The following is a 12177-nucleotide window of genomic DNA, read 5'->3' on the forward strand; positions in this document are numbered from 1 at the left end:
ACCGATAATCACGATTATCGAGCGGTTTTGTTTTCCATGGCTGATGGTCGCCGCGCACAAGGACAGCAACACAGCAATAATAACGTGAAGCAAGTCTGCAAATAACTACGTTCCTTTCAAAGTATGCGAACTACGAACCAAATGATAATTGTAATTTTCTCCTGATATATAGTTATTATAAACAAATATTAATCATACATTCTTAAGTATTTGTTCAGGGTTGTGATCAGGGTTATCTGACATCTACTTGTGACCAGGGTTGTGCCTACATCAAAGAGGCATACCAAGTTTATTAGTCGGGTTGTATCAAAGGGGGTTGGTTCGGGCTAGATGGTCCTCAAAGTCGTAGAGGCCATTGGTGAGATGTTCTTCCAGCCCATTTGTTCAGTCGGTCAGCACGAGCAGTGGTTATCACGCAGTTGAGCCGAGCTTGCCGGTGTCGTCGCCGCCGGCCTTGGATCCCCGCAGCCCGGGTGGCGGGTGCGCACCCCCCCACATTTTCCTCATCACACGAGTGCGTAGTCCGCCCCGCCGCTGAACCGATCCGCATGCTGCGTGCCAGCCCGACGGGGTCGCCAGCAGCGAGCTGGGGGAGCACGGCCGACGCCTGGGATTGCGGCGCGGCGCAACTGATCATAAGTCAAACAAGTTCGAGCACGGCCGACGGATGCGCTTGAAATCGAAATTCGAATTCCCACGAGGCCACGACACGCGCTAGTCAAGGAGAACCGAGAATAACTCATCAGCTAGCCAAAGGTGCGTGGTTGCCGGCTGCTGGTAAAACTGGAACTGACCCCGTTCAATCCGTAACTCTTTTTTACGGGAAAAACCCCGTAATTATCAATGCAAATCGACATCGCAGGTAGTTGTTGCACGGTCAAATTCAAATTTCAAATAGAGTTGATGACATTGGTGGATTGATTAACGACCATTTTTTATTGACGAAAACGAATTACACCAAGTCTACCTTTTCTCACCTAAGCAGCTGGCCAATGGCCCTTACCAATTCCTGACTGAACTGCTAGATCTCCAGAAACTAGCATTAATCCCTAAACCGATTGCACACTATCGAGTATCGATCGAGAAAGCAGACACCTAATTAAGCTCAAACCACCACGAACAGACTGACGACGCCCGCGACCGCGAGCCCGGACGACACAACGCTAAGCGCCCGCCTCGACGTCGCGCCGCTGGCCTCCAGCAGCGGGCTCGGGGCGGGAGTGGAGGCGGATCCGGAAGCGGCGACCGACGGCGCGGCGGGCCTGGGCGCGCCTCCGGCTCCGACGGTGGGCGGCATCCCCGGGGCCGCCGCCGGGACGCCGGCCGTCAGGGAGGAGGGCATCCTGACGCGCGCGATCATGCGCTGCCCCTTCTCGCAGTGGCCCGGGACGCCGCTGACGAAGTAGAAGGGGCCGAGGCCGTCGAGCGTGAACTTGGTGTCGCCGCCCGTGAACCGTCTCACCGGCGTCTCCGTGCTGCACTGCTTGTAGTCGTCGTGGCTCACCAGCAGCACCGAGTCGTTGGCGTACTTGAAATCTGCATCGCGCACCGCGGCCGGCGACGCGCCGTCGATCAGACACCCGCATTCCATCGGGAAATAAAGCAGAGAGCATCATGCGAGAACAATCATCAGGCGCGCTGCGCTTACTCAGGATGTCGCCGACTTGGAAGCGGTTCCTCTTGGCCCAGTGGTTGTACGTCTCGGTGCCGTTGGCAGACGGCACCACCCACCCGCGCTCGTCGCCGACCTTGAACACCGACGGCGGCGCCGCCGACGACACGGACGCCGCGAGGAGGGCGCAGGAGACGGCGAACACGGCGGCGCGGAGGCTGGCCATTGACGCGCGTGCAGCGGATGATGGAACGAACGCTGCGAGATCGGATCACCTCGAGAGATCGGGACGGAGATGGAGCGCTAGAGGAAGTTGAGCCGCTTTGGATTTGATGCTTCGAGCGGTGACCAGTGCGGCGGCGGCGGGGTGTTTATATAGAGGGCTCTGGAAGGGAGCGGCGCGGGCTCCGGCTCCGGCGGAAGAGGAGGGGGCGGAGTGGGGGGGCTTGCGAAATGCGCATGCGCCGCCGTTCCGTTCCGCACGTCCAGGCGTTCAGGTGCTGGCTCTATCTGCTGCTAGTAACCGTCGCCGCGCTAGGTTGACTAGTCAATCAGTCAATGGCGTACAGCACGCAGATGGGCCTGAGTATCTTTTGGGCCTCTTTGACACGGTACTATGGGCTGGGCTGGGCTGGAAACATAGCTTGGGCCATTAGATTTTCTGCCTGGCGGATGGAGACGTGCCTCTCAATGATTCGTAACCTCCAAAAGGAGACGGGTTTGCGAAAAGCCGCCAAGGCTATTTCGGTCAAGTCGGCTGTCTGGGTTGGGAACCCAAAACCCTCTCGGAACCCAGCGCCTGCTCCGGCGGCGGCGTGTTGAGATGGCTGACGAAGCGGACGTGGAGCAAGCCGCGGCGGCGGCGGCGGGGGACGGGGCGCAGCCACCTGCGCTGTCGAAGAGCGCGAGGAAGAAGCTGCCGAAGCAGGAGCGCCAGGCTGCCCGGAAGGCGGCGGAGAAGGAGCGGCGGCGCGCCGACGTGGAGAGGCGGAGGCGCGAGTGGGAGGAGGCGCTCGCCGCCGCGCCGTCGGACGAGGCGCGCGCCGAGATGGTGGCGGCGCGGCGGGAGACGCGGCGCGAGCGGGTGGGCCGCCGGGCGGAGGAGCGCGGGGCCCGCGCCGAGCGGCTCCGGCGCGCGGCCGAGGGCGCGGGACAGAAGGTGGTGCTGGACCTCGAGTTCGCGGACCTCATGCGGCCCAACGAGATCCATAGCCTCACGCAACAGGTGAGAATTGCCCTTCTCTTTATAGTTTATACTATATTTTCAATTGAAACGAAGTTACTGTTGTGTGGTTGGGACACTAGTTACGGAGTAGTCTGTATGATTTTTGGAGTGAATACCTGAGTGGTTTCTCTGAATTTTCTTTCGAAAACCAGGAATTGTCCATTTTTTTATATACGGACATTATGTCAAACATGTTTGAAAGAGCATTTAATTTTTTTTAAACAAATGGTAGTTAAGAATAACTGAACTGATGCCCTTTAGTAATTAGTATGTGTGAAGGCTGTAAAAGTAAAACGAGTACAGGCTTTAGACTTGTGATAGAAAAAGATATAACCTCATAGCAGTTATAGTATATACTGAATTTCTAGCACCAACCATGGTAGCGTTTTTAGAAGAGCGCTGACTCTGTGCGCAGTGTTCCTGCATTTCCATTAGACAGTTCCAAATTTGTTTTATTTGGGAAGTCATAGAAAACTTTGCTTGTAGTAAGTTACATAAACATGCAAAAATTCAATTTCAAATTCACCCTTGGTGTGAAAAAAAAAGATAAGTAGTCAATCCAGGATGTTCATCATGTGCTAGCAGTATCATTGTTAAATCTGCTACTGGATCATGCGAGCTCTGGGGCCTGCCATGCAAAGAATCATGACCTCCTTCACCTTGCTTTCAAATGATGCTGTAATCTAATGCACTTAGTCTCTTAAACAGTCTTTCTTGCCCCTGCTCTCCTTTCACCTGCACTTGTGCTTATCAGGAGGAAATCCTTTGTATTTGGCCTCTGATCAATATGTTTAATGGAATCAATCTGGTGGGGCCTGTCCTCACTGATGTTTCCCCTAGAAAGAAAAATCTTGATATCAGAGATGGATTTGGCATAGAATTTCTTCATATCTTATTAGTATTATGTACATGTTCTTTTATGGAAATTTTGAAACCTTCCAACTTGTTGGAATAACTCTATTCTCACGAAAGGGGGCAGCGACTTCCTAGGCTAGCAATTTCCCTTAGTTTTTACAGCATGGGCAGCTGGGTTCTGTGCCCATGTTTATTTCTTGAACTTTTTACAGCATCGCTTGTGATAGTGAATCAAAGGGCACTAGTACCTAGACCTGCATTGCATTGCATAGCATGGTAAAATATATCTGTCAAGCTCCAATGCTCCATATCTTCTGCAAGCATAAAATTTAATAATACCCTGAGAAAATATTTTACCTATTAACTGATGCTTGTTGCAGATTATGCACTGCTATGCAGTGAATGGGAGATCTGCAAACCCAGCTCACCTGTGGTTGACAGGTTGCAGTGGAGAAATGGCGACCCATCTTCAGAGAATTCCTGGGTATGATAAGTGGATCATTGAAAAAGCAGCCAAGCCTTATCTTGAAGCATTTGAAGATCATAAAGAAAACCTTGTGTATCTTACAGCGGATGCTGAGACTGTGCTTGATGATCTAAACATGTCGAAAATATACATCATTGGTGGCCTGGTTGATCGAAACAGATGGAAAGGCATAACACTGAAAAAGGCAGCTGAGCAGGGTATTCAATCTGCAAAGCTTCCTATTGGAAACTATCTAAAGATGTCAAGTTCCCAGGTGAGCACGATGTTTCTGTCGTTTCATAAATGAAAATGTTGGCTTGCGTTACTATAATCCTTATTGTATGTATCATTGTTAAAATATTCGTAACCATTTTAGTTAGGAAAAAAGTAACCCACTCGGCCACTCGTGCTCTTTTCTGATTTAATTTTCTGAAAATTCAAACTTTGAATGTGGCGCACTGAACCAGTAAGAGTTGTTTCTACTGCACAAGTTGATAGAGTAGTTTCATTGAACTGTCTAAATATCTAGTTATCTTAACTTTTACTTTATCAATGAAATAATTTTTGGCATTAGGATATCTGGTTTGAATCTGCAGCTCTGGAGAAGTTTGTACTGAGATTGTCAATCTTCTTGTGTGTCAATCACGCAGGTTCTTACAGTTAACCAAATGTTTGAGATAATGCTGAAGTTTGTGGAAACAAGGGACTGGAAGACATCATTCTTCCATGTGATCCCACAGAGGAAGCGAGGAGAAGCTCAAGCTGGAGATGACGAGGCCAAAGTAAGCTTGGACGACAATGATGATGCAGCCGAGGGAGACAGAAACGGAAACCTTTCCGAGGAAAACCTGGAAAAGGTTCTTGATGAAGAAGTGGACGATGGTGTTGTTGAAGAGCTGGAAGACGAAGAAACGGATGTGTCCAACAAGAGGCAGTGTGTTAGACATGAGGACGCGGGAGCTGGGCATCAGGGTCGCTCCGGCGCTGTAGCAGAGGCGACGCCAGCCGGGGTAGAGGCTACACCGCAGGCTGGGCAAGCCAAGGAATCAAACGACGGTGGCGAGGACTGAAGAGCAGTGAACCCCACGTTTGTCACTGTTTTGCAGACACCTTTATTTTTCGGAATTTTGAGCGTCCCTCTCTGATATCCATGTCATTTACATTAATTACCTCTTGTGTATTTGGACCTAGTAGGGTTTTAAAATTTATCCTGGATAATACAAAGGTCGGATTCCAAAAGGATCGGACTCTAGCCTTATAACCTTATGGTACAATTTTGGCCGTGTTTGGTTACTAAGGAAATTTTTCGCGCACGTTTTTCGAGAAGAGAATCTCGTATGCATGAAGTACTAAATGAAGTCTATTTGTAAAACTTTTTCAGGGACGGGTGTAACTTTTCGAGACGAATCTAATGACGATAATTAATTGATGGTTTGCTACAGTGATGCTACAGTAACCATACTCTAATCACGCGGTCAAAAGCCTCATTAGATTCGTCTCGTGATTTACACGGGAGTTGTGAAGATGGTTTTGTAATTAGATTTGATTTAATACTTTAAATTAGTAGTCAAATGTGGAAAAAAATTCCATGAAATCTAACCAAACACGAGCTAAAATTATCTGAACATCAAATTGGATTTTGAAGAGAGCACTCAGATTATGATCCAATACCACCCTATTTGGACCCTCTTGCTCCGGTCTTTTCATCTTTGCAAGGGAAGAGTACTATGTGATGTGCCGCAGCTGTTGCAGTACTGGGGATGGAATGGATGAGATGAGCTCTGGGGGATTTGACAATCAAACGTACGCAGGCACGTACGCTGGTGGCAAGCCAGCGCGCTCCTTGTACCGCGCACAGTAACAATTTCGGGTGGTGAAGGTAGTGTTCCGGCATGGCGCGGGGGCGCTGCGCCTGCCTGCATACATGGTTACAGGGGACGCAGGCCAGATATTTCGTCACGCGGGCTGTACGTGCAGCCGGGCAGCAACAAAAATAGACCTGACCTCACGCGGTCGTGCGTACAGTAGATAGAGGGAGCGAGCTCACAAAACAAGGCGAGCGGGGGTCTGCTGTTCCCGAAGCGGCAGCGAGCAGGGCATGCACTGGAGCAGGGGAAACGAAACGAAGGCCTGTTCTCAAAAAAATTTATGCAGTATCCGTACCATCGAATTTTTAAACACATGCATAAAGTATTAAATATAGTTAAAAAATTAACTAATTACACAATCTAACTGATTAGTACGAGATAAATCTTTTAAACCTAATTAGTCTACTATTGAATATTAATTGTCAAATAACAACAAAATATGCTATAGTATTAAAATCCAAACTTTTTCGCGAAATAAAACACAGTCCAAGACCTGCCGAGACATGCATGCAGGAGCTGAGCAGCCACCAGGGTACAGGCGTTTTAATTAACCCGGCAGAATTGCGCGGAAGCTGCGCGCTCGCCGGCACTTGTCGCGCGCGCCTCGCACCAGCCATGCCAGCCACTCAGCCGCAACCGCCGGCCGGCCACGCAAGCCAACCGGCCGGCTGGCCGGCGGAGCCCCCGGCCCGGCCGCCGCCACCGCTCCGCGAACACATCTGCAGCCGGCAACGGCCCGGGGCGTGGTCCGCCCACGAATACGTGCACCGGTCGATCAACCGACTAGTATGGTAGATCGAGTAGCTTGGTTCCTAGCGCGTCGTACGGATGGGTGTTGTATTTCTGCTTTCCAGGATTGGATTTGATCATCAGATAGGCTAGCTGTATATAAACGGCAACGATGGTTCGCGCGAGACAAAAAAAAATGCCTTTATGAACGGCAGAACGTTGTTAGGCATCGGCACTGAGCCATCGCCCAAACAACGAAAGGATGTGCTGCTCAAAGCCTCAAACGACACCATTGTGATGTCAGGCAATTCCGGCTAGGTGGCTTCCTTCGGTGTCGGCGGCTTCCGAGAGGGCATTTTTCTCTCTTTTCCTTCCTTTTTTTTCTTTTTATCAAAAAAGAAGTTTCCGGTCCGTGGTATTGGTTGTAGTGGCTCGTGCCGACGTCCCAATCCGAACAGGCACCGTGGTATTGGTTGTAGTGGCTCGTGCCGACGTCCCAATCCGAACAGGCAGAGGCTCGGGTCGATATCCCAACCTGACTGGCCAAAGTTGAGAGTCCTGGTTGATGTTCCGATCCAACCGATCGACTGTCTTTGAGCTTGAGTGGCGTGGTCGTGTTGATGCCCTAATCCAACTGACCAACGTGCGGCGCCTGTGGATGTCCAAATCCGATTGACCATAGTTGTAGGTGTAGTTCTGGTATACGGTTTTCGAATTCGGTTTACCTTAGATTAATTATCTACTTATTATTAATATACACCGAGCCGAAAGGTTCGGGATCTTTTAGAAAACGACACCTTTGTACGTACGCGTACTGTTACACAATGTAAACGGCAATGGCGTGAACAGGAAGATACACACGAACAGTTAAGCTGAAATCATGCAGGAAATAATATCATCGACCGTCACCCGATCATAACACTAGCTAGCTAGCAAACACTGGGCTACGAAGCAGTAGTAAGAACTAGAGATCGATGAGCCTAACACGTACGGATACAAGTTACTTCTCGCTGGACGACTGAACTGCTAATGATCGATGTAGATACTACTTGTACGACGCGAAGGGGTGCTGGTGCTCGAAGCTGCCGCCCTGCGGCGTGCGCGACGCGCTCCCGCCGCTGCTGCCGCTCCCGTCGCCGCTGCCGCCGTTGCCGGGCGCGCCGTACGCCGCCGCGGACCCGTAGTACGCGGCCATGGCGTGCTCGCCGGCGTACGCGGCCTCGTACGGGTACGGCAGGTACTGGTGGCCACCGCCGCCATGGTGCGGCATGCTGACGAACCCGTGGCCGTGGTGCGGGGCGCCCGGCGGGAGCACGGCGGGAGCCCTGTACATGGAGGCGTGCATCTGCATGTCGTGGTGGTGCTGCGCCATGGCGCCGGGCGCGCGGGACTTGAGCGCCATGCTGGGGTGGTGGTGGTCGCCGCCGCGCGCGGCGCCCGGGGTGGCGAGGCCGACGACGCCCCGCGCCTCGCCCTCGAACTCGCGGTAGCGGTGGAGGTAGACGCTGAGCGGCTCGACGTAGTCGTCGAAGCCGAGGCGGCTCATGGCCCAGAGCACGTCCTCGGCGGTGATGGTCTTGCGCTGCTCCCGCTGGCACCGCTCGTTGGCCTCCCCGGTGATGAAGCTGATGTACTCGGACACGCACTCCTGGATCGTCTCCTTGGCGTCGTCCGAGATCTTGGCGTGCGGGGGCAGCACGCGCCGCATGATGCGGATCACGTTCGCGATCGGCATCAGCCGGTCCTGCTCGCGGATCGGCGCCGCCGCCTGCTGCTGCCCGCCGCCGCCCGACCCCGAGCCGTTGGCCGCGCCGGCAGGGAGGAAGCCGCTGGCGGAGTCCATTGGCTCTCTCGCTACCTCAAGCTAGCTAGGGTTGCTCGCTCGTGAATGGCGTAGTGGCCGGGAGTGGAGGATTGCCTACTACCTGCTCGATCGCTTGCCTTCTTGGCGGTGTGTCGTTCTTGTGATGCGTGAGGATACGTTAAATAGGAGGCTACGAGGTGTTGACCAGGTGCTAGTAGTAGCTACTCGATCTAGGCGGAGTAGGAGCAGCAGCTAGCGGACGATGGCATGCATGCACCGTGGTACTGGCAGGGGCAGGCGCCTGTTCATGACAAGTGGCGGAGGATTGTGTGAAGGCACTGCTCCGTCGTCGCGTGCGTGCGTGCGAGCCTGGGCGATACGAGTTGTCACGCGCGGGAGATGGAACGTGAAAATGGATGAATCGGGTACTACTGTTGTTGCATCTTCGTACGCCATGGTCACGGTCTCGAAGATACGCACGCTTGGTCCGATGTACTTTTTTGAGAGGTCGCACGTGTCTAAATTTTCATTTCCATTCTGCTTGGTGCCGTTACGTTTTGCATTTTTTTTCATTTTCATTCTAACTAGTAACGGCTATGGTGGCGTCATTTTGAATTTTCAAAAAGTTTCAAACTCTTGAAAACGAGACGTGTCTGATGTGGATGTGGATGGGTATGCATGCATGGATCGGAATGGGCCGTTGCTGAGGATTGAAAAGGCCAGTGGCCAACCAAGCGTTTTTGCTGCTTCCCAACACACATCCAATACCTTTCAATGCTTCTTCTGACTTCCTGCTCCACCGTTTCTACCTCAGTAACACACGCGGACACGTCTATATATATACCGCAAGTAAAAAATATGTACTCCTGAGTCCTGATGATGATAGATGAATTGAACCTAGTACACGACTACACGAGCAGGGTTGATTACGTGGCAAACTTGCTTAGCAGATGCATGCATGCGTGCGCACTGTCCTCACTGGTCACTGCTCTCGTTAGATGAGGGTAGCAACGGTACACGTACATACACAAGAGCAGTTCTCAGCACCACGTACGGCGTCCTTAGCAAAAAAGGAAAATTACAAACACGTCCTTCAGTGTCGTCGTCGTCCTCCTCCTCGCGCCCGGCAGCGCCTCGCGGCGAAGCTCGTCTTCCCCAAAAGTCCCAGGCAACGGCCAACAGAATGGGCCTCCAGACCATCTAATCACGCACCATAGATGAACCAGTTAATTTTGTTTGTGTGTGTGTGTGTGTGTGTGAAACACATATATATGAGAAAGAGGTGTGCCCAATTTGCCCAAAACGGTATGTGAAACAAATACGGAATCCGGCTTTTGTCCCGATTCCTTAGAGCATTTAGTCCCGGTTTTGGAACCGGGACTACCAATCCGGGACTAAAGACTCGAATCTTTAGTCCCAGTTCCTACAACCAGGACTAAAGGGTACGTATAATGCAAAAAAAATTATACTGCGCCCATTAAGATTCGAACCAAATGGTGATTTCACTAATGATGTAATCAACTTAAATAGTAAGTTGTGAGATACTCACGTAAGAGAAGTTAAGAGGAAGACATGAGAATAATCCACACACGCGCCGTCGCCGAGCCGCACCGCCCGCGGGCGGGGTGAGGGCCTTGGCGTTGGCCTACCTAGGCCAAAGTTTTGGCAATCGGCCCAACAACCAAACCCTAGCCGCCTCCCCAACTCCCAACCACCCCTGTCCAAGTTCACCCCCCTCCCCCCCCCCCCATAAGAGGTAACGGGAAGGACAGTGATCTCGGTGTGTTCGTTCCCAAGCTTGTGCTAAGCCTCTGCATCTCCGGCGAGCAGGCCTCCGGAACTCCGTCCGACATGCGATCAAGTTTTTGGGGAGCCCGCTTCAGGTGGCGCTGCAGCTCTTCCCCGACAAACTCCACTTCTCTGACCGTCGCTGCCATGGCGCAAATAAGAAACGGAGCTCGTGGTGCTGGTGCTGGTCCCAGCAATGACACATGAAGTGGTTCTGGTGGATCTCATACCGCGAGCACCGGTAGTTGTTCCATCCAAGGGTATAAACCAAATCCTCCTCTGTTTAAACATGCTGTCATTGTCATGATATTTGTTACTTGGTTCAGTAGCAAATATGAGAATGCATATGTTAAGATGTTCATGTTAGTATATGTGTCATATCGATTTTGTGTGTGTGTGTGTGTGTGTGTGTGTGTGTGTGTGTGTGTGTGTGTGTGTGTGTGTGTGTGTGTGTGTGTGTGTGTGTGTGTGTGTGTGTGTGTGAAACACATGTGAGAAAGAGGTGTGCCCAATTTGCCCAAAACGGTGTGTGTGAAACAAATACAGGCGGTGGCTGAACGGCGCTGCCACTGCCTGCCAGCTGGTACGGCCGCCGGTTCGCCCCTGCTCAAAACGGTTTCCATGGGCACGTCGCACTCGTCTACGGCCGCAAAGGCGAGCCTACCCGTGGCCTCGGTGGCGCACCAGTTACTTGTGTTTCGCACACACCTAAGGAGATCCGTCTCACTGCACCGAGGCGTTTGGAACTCGAACACTCGCCGAGCAGCGACACGAGGCACGGCAAGGCACCACTTAAAAGTGAATGGAGGGAAGGACGACGTGGGCTCGAGGCTGTGAAAGCTCGCCGGCTCACTTGACGATTGCAAGGATTGCAGAAGAGCATTGAGCCCGTTGTCATCGTCATCAAGGGAAATGAGCTAGGGCTGCAGCTCATCAATGCACGTGGCGTCGTCCATGGGCTCCTCCTTTATCTGAAACCGAGGTGCTACTAGCTACCTGATGTTTTTTGATATCGAGATGTATGCGTATGTGAAATCTGTGTGAAAAAGGAGGCATCATGCACACAAACGCAGGCATGTGGTGTTAGATTAGGCAATTTCAGGCACATTTTAACTCCAAAAGTGTGTTTGACACTGCGCCTAAACCCAGGCCTATGTGCACGAAGCACTTTCTGGCTTTGATCGCTGTGTGACCCACGCGGGCGGGGCTGCACCGGCTTGGAGGCACACAAACGCACATGTACACACACGCATGAGGAGGCGGTTTTCACGGGGAGGAGCCATGCATGAGCTCAACTGTATGACTAGCGGCAGTGGCGCAGGCGGGCCACGCTAATTTACGGTTAACCGTACGAGAGGCGTCCGTACGGTCGATTTTTCGACAACATTTTTTTTTCGTTTTTAGAAACGTTTTTGTCGTTTTCTGAGAAAAATAAATTCAGACATTTTTTATGAGTCAAAAAAAATTCAAGTGAAAATTTGGTGGGTAGAAAAAATTTCAAGAAACAAATTGGTGAGATAAAAAAAATTTACAAGAAAAATTTTGACAGAGAGAAATTTATCAAATGGAAGAAACAGAAAATGTACATCCAAATAAAAAAAACTCGGCTAATATTTTTTTAAAAAAATTTGTATGAAAAGACCAAAAAAACTAGATCTGGGCGTACGACTGGTGAAGGGAGATAGCACGGCAGAGAGGGTCAGCGACGACGCGGAGCGGCGGGAGGCCTGCCCGGTGGTGACTGTTTGCGCAGAGGCGGCGAGATGTGGGCCTCCTCTTCTTGCTCAGCGACCGCGGAGGAGGCACGGGCGCGGGCAAAGGATCCGGGCC

General features: G+C 51.6%; 3 protein-coding genes across 3 annotated transcripts; 1 reads left to right on the forward strand and 2 right to left on the reverse strand.

Moving 5' to 3' along the window:
- Positions 1-919: 919 nt before the first annotated feature.
- On the reverse strand, positions 920-1948 carry LOC120657623 (stellacyanin-like). The gene is made up of 2 exons (XM_039936002.1): positions 1649-1948; positions 920-1536 (listed from the first exon to the last, which is right to left on the reverse strand). Exons 1-2 carry the CDS (start codon positions 1836-1838, stop codon positions 1106-1108), a joined length of 621 nt encoding a protein of 206 aa, XP_039791936.1. The 5' UTR covers positions 1839-1948; the 3' UTR covers positions 920-1105.
- A 403-nt stretch (positions 1949-2351) lies between these two features.
- LOC120640386 (tRNA (guanine(9)-N1)-methyltransferase-like) lies at positions 2352-5400 on the forward strand. Its single transcript, XM_039916217.1, has 3 exons — positions 2352-2837; positions 4073-4432; positions 4809-5400. The coding sequence occupies exons 1-3, from the start codon at positions 2436-2438 to the stop codon at positions 5226-5228; spliced, it is 1182 nt and encodes a 393-aa protein (XP_039772151.1). The 5' UTR covers positions 2352-2435; the 3' UTR covers positions 5229-5400.
- A 2400-nt stretch (positions 5401-7800) lies between these two features.
- On the reverse strand, positions 7801-8682 carry LOC120657631 (nuclear transcription factor Y subunit B-10-like). The gene has a single exon (XM_039936012.1). It carries the CDS (start codon positions 8596-8598, stop codon positions 7801-7803), a length of 798 nt encoding a protein of 265 aa, XP_039791946.1. The 5' UTR covers positions 8599-8682.
- Positions 8683-12177: the final 3495 nt, after the last annotated feature.

The sequence above is a fragment of the Panicum virgatum genome, chromosome 1K (genome assembly GCF_016808335.1).
Source record: "Panicum virgatum strain AP13 chromosome 1K, P.virgatum_v5, whole genome shotgun sequence".
Lineage (NCBI taxonomy): Eukaryota > Viridiplantae > Streptophyta > Magnoliopsida > Poales > Poaceae > Panicum > Panicum virgatum.

Bases quoted from the DNA above. Each gene is read 5' to 3' on its own strand.
- LOC120640386 (XM_039916217.1), top strand. From the start codon at position 2,436: ATGGCTGACGAAGCGGACGTGGAGCAAGCCGCGGCGGCGGCGGCGGGG. The intron at 2,838-4,072 runs GTGAGAATTGCC...TGCTTGTTGCAG, and splicing joins TCCATAGCCTCACGCAACAG to ATTATGCACTGCTATGCAGT. The intron at 4,433-4,808 runs GTGAGCACGATG...TCAATCACGCAG, and splicing joins TAAAGATGTCAAGTTCCCAG to GTTCTTACAGTTAACCAAAT.
- LOC120657631 (XM_039936012.1), bottom strand. From the start codon at position 8,598: ATGGACTCCGCCAGCGGCTTCCTCCCTGCCGGCGCGGCCAACGGCTCG.
- LOC120657623 (XM_039936002.1), bottom strand. From the start codon at position 1,838: ATGGCCAGCCTCCGCGCCGCCGTGTTCGCCGTCTCCTGCGCCCTCCTC. The intron at 1,537-1,648 runs GTAAGCGCAGCG...TGCGCGATGCAG, and splicing joins CCAAGTCGGCGACATCCTGA to ATTTCAAGTACGCCAACGAC.